General features: G+C 36.6%; 1 protein-coding gene across 1 annotated transcript in view; it reads left to right on the forward strand.

The window, feature by feature from the left end:
• RBBP8 (RB binding protein 8, endonuclease) overlaps positions 1–7589 on the forward strand; it is a 112728-nt gene that overhangs the window by 29340 nt on the left and 75799 nt on the right. The window contains 1 exon segment of the mRNA XM_017884017.1: positions 3790–3832. Coding sequence (XP_017739506.1) covers positions 3790–3832 — 43 coding nt within the window.

Here is a 7589-nt window from a genome sequence, read left to right on the forward strand (position 1 = left end):
ATCTCCTGACCTCGTGATCCGCCCGTCTCGGCCTCCCAAAGTGCTGGGATTACAGGCTTGAGCCACCGCGCCCGGCCTTTAAATTTCAAAAGTCTTAAAGTATATTTATTTGGGTGCAAAATTTTATTGCCTTTAAAAATCTTTTTCAGTATCAAGTTTATTATTAAAAGCACAAGTAATAAAATAGAATTTAAAAGATTTATTATCAGAATATCAAAAAAAGATTTATTTTCAGAATATTTTAATAAACGATCTTTTGCCTATGCCAGCCTCTGCTGTTAACATCTAGCTATTTTCTGTGTCTAGTAAATATGGTAATCAGTTTCAGAGAAAACTAGGCAGGTTTTGTGAGGCAAAGTTGGAACACCTTGAAGAAATAGGACAGTTTGGGGGCTCTAATAGGACAGGATAAATATTCCTTGATTCATTTTTTAATTGCTCCATTTATTTTGTATACATAGAATCAAAAATTCTAAAAAGAGAACATTACCTTAAGATTATACAAATTAACAGTGAAAGGAATTGTCCCACTCATTACTAAGAATGCTGTGAGGCTGGGCGCAGTGGCGCACACTTGTAATCCCAATACTTTGGGAGGCCAAGGCAGGAGGATTACTTGAGTCCAGGAGTCTGAGACCAGCCTGGGCAACAAAGCGAGACCCTGTCTCTGCAAAAAAAATTGTTTTAATTAGTCAGACATGGTGGTGCGTGCCCGTGGTCCCAACTACTTCAGAGGTTGAGGCAGGAGGATCGCTTGGGCCTGGGAAGTCAAGGTTACAGTGAGCCATGATTGCACCCACTGCACTCCAGCCTGAGTCACAGAGATCCTGTCTCAAAAATAATAATTATATTATTATTATCAGTAACTCTCACACCTTTTATTTACATTTACATCTGTAAATAATAAAATCCACAAAAATTAATTTACCCATTTTGAGATCATTAAATCTTAAGCAAATTGAGCACACCTTAAATATGGCTTTGGAATTTAAATAATTTGTTACGCAATTATAGAAATGTAGTTTTGGTTGAAGTTTAATTACTTCATTTGTATATAAAGCCCCCACTGTTTGTCAAGCAAGTGATGTTAAGTGTATCATTTGTAATTCAGAACCATAAACAACTTGTTTAAAATGACAGTACATACATTATATATATATGGTTTGTTCTGGGTAGAGAACTAAAATAAGTAAGAATTAACATAGCAGTGATTTTTGTTAATGCATAAGGAATTGAATTCTTGCCTCATTTCTGAACTCTTAAATTTGTTTTGTGTATTATACAGGCCCTTGATTGTTTCATTTCCTCCAAAATTTATGAGTGAGTGTAGGGTTAATTGTAGCTCAGTGCTTAGTCTTGTGAACACTGTTTCCTCAATAGGTATCTTACGTTGCCAGTGTTACAATCCCAGATACTTTGTTCAACAGATTACCTGTTCATACAGGAGCTGCATTGTTGTATAGCCTCATTCCTTCCGATGGGTGTGGAGCAGGATTAAAGCACACTTTATAGGGGTTCTAATTGTAGATTCCTAATTGACTTGGTGAATAGCAAATGCTAAAATTTAAACACATACACACATACATATATAAACCTGTTTCAGGGTGATCTACGTGACAGAACAAATACCTCACAGGTGTTGAATGCTTACAAGATAAAAGAGTAGTTCTTCCCCTGTTTCCCAAGGATTTTCTTTTGAAGTTTATATGGATTTTCTATCTCATTATTTCTTTTCTTAAAATGGTTTATGGCAAGAATCCATTTCATCTTTGGCTGCACTTTTCACTTCTAAAGGCAGAACTGATTGTTAGAAGTCAGCCACAATTAAAAACAAACAAACAAAAAAATCTGTCAAGTAAAATTTCACACATTTTTGAGAAGGGAAAAAATGTGCCTGGATGCACCACAGGTTACAGCTCTCTTAATGAAGGATGTTTGGGTTGTTTCTAATATTTGGCTGAGACTGCTTGAACATTCAAGTACAGGTTTATCCGTAACACTTTTTTCACCATCTTATTTATAACATTTTTAATTCAAATTATAGAGCATAGAATCAAAAGTAAAATGTGTCATATCAGTTGAACATTTTCTAAAGGTGAAATTTGAGACATAAGGAAAAAATGTAACATCCAAAAAATTCTCCAGGGCCTTTATTTTTCCACGATATCTAGATTTCCTGGCATTAAATCATTACCATGGAGGGCAGTAAGAAGAGATGACTTCTTCATTAGTGTCTATGTGACCATGGTTGGGAAATTTATAGATTTGTTTTTAAAATTTGTATTTGTCTAAATTATGTTGTCCAAAAGATTGTACCAAGTTAAACAGATAAAGAAAAACTATGTTCTTAGAAATGATAAATATATTTGTTTCTACACACATATATGAAAACTTCCCTATTTTAACTTGATAGAATCTGTGAACTGCCAAAGGCACATAGTAAGTATTCTTGGATTCTTCAGGAATCAGTCAACTAATAACTATGTATTGGTAACTAACTGCCACCAAATAAAAATTCTTGAGTAGATCTATAGTTGGGTAAATTGTAGAATATTAAAAGCACTGATTGAGAAATTAAAGAGTAAATATTGAGGGCTTTTTTTCCCTTTATGTTAATCACATTGCAGGAAGTAGGGAGCATAGAGAAAATAGAGGGCAAAGCAACATTCAACGAGAAAAAAGTTTTCCAGTTTGTACTATTTTAATCTTTGATGAAATCATTGTTTTGTTTTGTTTTGTTTTTTTTGATACGGAGTTTCACTCTTGTTGCCCAGGCTGGAGTGCAATGGCGGGATCTCGGCTCACCACAACCTCTGCCTCCCAGGTTCAAGTGTTTCTCCTGCCTCAGCTTCCCGAGTAGCTAGGATTACAGGCATGTGCCACCACTCCCGGCTAATTTTGTATTTTTAGTAGAGATGGGGTTTCTCCATGTTAATTGTGCCGGTCTCGAACTCTTGACCTCAGGTGATCCACCCGCCTTGGCCTCCCAAAGTGCTGGGATTACAGGCGTGAGCCACTGCGCCTAGCCAATTAAATGACATTTCTAAATCAATATTTGGTATTATAATTTTTACAATTTTGCTAAGTAATTGTTTTGGTTTGACTTATATGTTGCTAATGATGTATGTATTTTCATATTTGTTCAGTGATTTTTTTCTTTTGTTAATTACCGTTCATGAAAATTAGAAATACCCTGTTTTGTCCATATCCTTCCTTGCAGTTTCAATGCCTGTCAGTCTGCTTTCTTCTCAATAACTACCTGAGTCCATAGGCAGTGGTATTCTCTTATGTTTTGTGTCAGACTCAATTAAAATTAAAAATTCATGTAGTAGATATCTTGAGATATAAAACGTTCATGCCTTTTGTTAGGTATTTTTCTATAAGGAATTTTGCTCCTAGTCCAGGACTTCCTACCACAATCTAGTTTAATCCCAGAAGATTTGTGCCTACATAAACACCATTGCTGTTAGTAAATACACAGGCTATGTCAGAACATAGACCTTCATTTATAGTGAACTTCTAATTATATGCTTGCCTTGCTACTAGAAAGGAAATAATTTACTTTAGATGGGGAAAACGTTATTCCATTTGACTGTCACATGATAGACTAAAAGCAATATGTTGCAGATAATGCTTTTGTGACTGCAGGATACAAGTAAGGGGAATATACTGTAAACTAAAGAGACCTGGTTTATTATTTAGAGACCAGACTGATGTGACTTAATAGTGTAACATTTGACTCATAAAGGAACTTTTGTAGAAGTAACACCTTTTCTTTTTACTTTTCAGGTTTACAAGTAAAAGTAACCAAGCTAAAACAGGAACGAATCTTGTAAGTATCAGTATGTAATACTCAGGTGTTATTTATAGAACAGTTGATACTAATGTCCAATTTGACCTTAATGTCTTATTTATAAAAAATTTTAGCCCTACTTAGTATGGGCCTTGGATAGTCAGCAGCAATTTTTTTTTCAAATTCTAAAGTAAAAAGAATAATTTGGTAATTTTAAGTATAGCCTTAGTTAATTATGTATGTTTACATTGTAATACAACTTAAATATGTAATCTTTTCCCATAAAGTATTAAAATGACAATTGATCTGTAGTCTCATTTTGATTTGTCAGCAGAGTTCTTTTTTCAGCCATAATTAACACCTGGAATTCAACATGCTACAAGATGGGGAGCAGAATAATTCTGGAATTTCGAAACTCATTTGAATGGAAGCTAAATGGGCATTTTAAGACTCCTTTTAGGTAGTTTGAAATTACTCAAAGATTCCCTGAATTGTTTTGCTTATAAAGTTCTAAATCAGATCTGATTTTTTAAGTTCTGGAACAGATTTTACCCATGATTCTCTAGAGCTTCCACATTCAGGAATCTGAAACAGATGGCAGAGTAAAATATCAGCACCCATAACAAAAGTCAGTATCATGTAACTAATAATAATACATTTGTTTTACAGTCTGTGTCTATGGGCATCAGTTACTTCACTTTCTGAAAGCTTCCAAGGCTGTAACATGCCATCTGTGGCCAGGCACGGTGGCTCACACCTGTAATCCCAACACTTCGGGAAGCCAAAGCAGGCAACTTGATTGAGCTCAGGTGTTTGAGACTAGCCTAGGCAATATGGTGAAACCCCATTTCTATTAATGCAAAAAATTAGGCACGTGCAGTGGCACGCACCTGTGGTCCCAACTACTCCAGAGGCTGAGGTGGGAGGATTGCTTGAGCCCAGGAGGCATAGGTTACAGTGACCCGAGATTTTGCTACTGCACTCCAGCCTGGGTGACGGAGTGAGACCCTGTCCCAAACAAACAAACAAAAAAGCTTTTTTTCCCATTATAATCTGCAAATGAAAATTGGTACATTTTCTGTTACACCAAAAAGTCACGTTTGGAAGTGAACTTAGTTGATTCAGGAATATAAAATCATACATTTTTTTAAAGTTTTGTTTAAAGTGAAAATTGCTGGTTCTTCTTAGCATTTTAAAGTGCCTTGTTGTAACTGTACATGTTCCTACCCTAAAGATGTTACTGAAAACCTCCTTAACCATAGAATACCCCTTTTCTGTGTTTCTGTGGCAGAGCTGTGTTTAGTACCCCTAATGGAGCTGTTTTTTAACTTAAACAGAAAACCAAATAATCCTTTTTTGAGTAATGAATGTAGGATGTACATTTTATTAGGTAGGATATTTTATTACTGTGAAAAATAAAAAAATCAGAAGTGACTTCTACAGGAAGGGAAATTTCTTCTTTTATGTGGAAAGCCCAAAGAAGGGACTAGTCTAGGACTGGTTAATAGGTGACTCAAAGACTCAGGTTACTTCTGTCTTCCCTCCCATCCTTAGTATTCTGACTTGCTGTCTTATTCTTGGACTCACTGCAAAACGTTGGCTGTCACCATTCTAGTCATCTTCTGCAGAACATCCCTGGGTCCTCTTTCACTAATTATAAAAGTTTGCCAGAAACAGACCCCAGCAGACTAACCGAGAAAAGACAAGAGAAGACCCACATAAAATCAAGAATGAAAAGGCCAGGCACAGTGGCTCACACCTGTAATCCCAGCACTTTGGGAGGCCGAGGTGGGTGGATCACGAGATCAGGAGATCGAGACCATCCTGGCTAACACGGTGAAACCCCGTCTCTGCTAAAAATGCAAAAATTAGCCACGCGTGGTGGCGGGCGCCTGTAATCCCAGCTACTCAGGGGGCTGAGGCAGGAGAATGGCGTGAAGCTGGGAGGTGGAGCTTGCAGTGAGCCGAGATAGCACAACTGCACTCCAGCCTGGGCAACAGAGCAAGACTCCATCTCAAAAAAAAAAAGAATGAAAAGTGATATTACAACTGGTACCACAGAAACACAAAAGATCATTAAGGACCATTATGAATAACTATATGCTAATAAACTGGAAAACTAGAGGAAATTAGTGCATTTCTGGATACATATGACTTACCAAGATTGAATCAGGAAGAAATAGAAAACCTGAACAAACCAGTAATGAATAGCAAAATTAATCAGTAATCACCAAGTCCAGGACCAGATAAATTCACTGCTGAATTCTATCAAACTTACAAAGAACTAATACCAATTTTCCTTAAACTATTCTAAAAAAGTGAAAAGGAAGGAATTTTTCCTATCTCAATCTGCAAGACCAGCATCACCCTGATACCAAAAGCAGACAAGGATGCAACTAAAAAACTACAGTCCAGTCTCCCTGATGAACATAGATGCAAAAATGTTCAACAAAATACTAGGAAACCAAATCCAGCAGCACATTAAGAAGATAATACATCATTATTAAGTGGGATTTATCTCAGTGATGCAAGAATAGCTTAACATATGCAAATCAATAACCATGATACATCACCTCAGTAGTATGAAGGACAAAAATCTTATGGTCAGCTCAATAGATGCAGAAAAAGCATTTGATAAAATTAAACATCCCTTCGTGGTTAAAAAAAACTCTCAAACTAGGGCATATAATGAACAAACCTCAAAATAATAAAGGTCAAATGTGCCCAAACCCATAGTTAACATTATACCAAATAGGGAAGAGTTGAAAGCCTTTCTTCTAAGAACTGGAACAAGTCAAAGATGCCCACTTTCACCACCATTATTCAGCATAGTACTGGAAGTCTTAGAGCAGTCAGGCAAGAGAAAAAGAAAAGGCATCCTAATTGAAAACGAGGAAGTCAAATTGTACCTCTTCGTAGACAAGAAGATCTTATATTTAGAGGGGAAAAAAAAAGTTTTTGAGACAGAATCTCACTTCTTGCCCAAGCTGGAATGCAATGGTACAATCATGGCTCACTGCAGCCTCAAACTCCTGGGCTCAGGCAATCCTCCTGCCTCAGCCTCCCTAGTAGCTGGGACCTACAGCTGTGTGCCACCACACCTGACTAGTTTTTAAATTATTCTTTTGTAGCGATGGGGTCCCTATATTGACATGGCACAGTGACTTAACCTGTTCTAGTTTCTTATAGCTAATTAATTCATTAATGTCATCAAGAAGTACTTACGGAGACAATACTTTATACTAGGTACTCTTCTAGGGTATGGTCACAAGAGTACACCAATTGAAAAAAAGAGTTTAATATTCTTTAGAGGAAGCAAACAGCAGATAAACCTACAATGTAATATTATATAGTGATAAACATTATGTAAACCAAAAATAAAATTTTAAGCTCCCCAACTAACTGAATGGACCCCCAGTCTTGACCAAGGGCATTCTAAAGTAAACCTGCAAAACTAGTTCAGGCCATGATGGGAAGTGGACATCACATCAGACATGCTTCATTGTAATCTTCTCCCTATGGAATTCAGGCACAACTGACCAACATTGACATTAAAACAGAAAATTTAAGACTGACAAAACGGCCTCTTTGTAGCAATAAGATGTCAAATACCAACCTGTCCCTAGTATAGTATCACATGACAGATGGCAGGCCCTGAAAGAAATAAAAGTATTTTACTCCAAAATGTATTTCTTTGACATATTTTGAAATGGCCCTGCACAGCTGTCTCTCATGTGGAAACCATATTCTATAGAGAATCCTCTTCCCTTTCCAGGTCTTTTCCTGATCCAGGAGA

Source organism: Rhinopithecus bieti, unplaced genomic scaffold (genome assembly GCF_001698545.2).
Source record: "Rhinopithecus bieti isolate Rb0 unplaced genomic scaffold, ASM169854v2 scaffold_13577, whole genome shotgun sequence".
NCBI classification, from domain to species: Eukaryota; Metazoa; Chordata; class Mammalia; order Primates; family Cercopithecidae; genus Rhinopithecus; species Rhinopithecus bieti.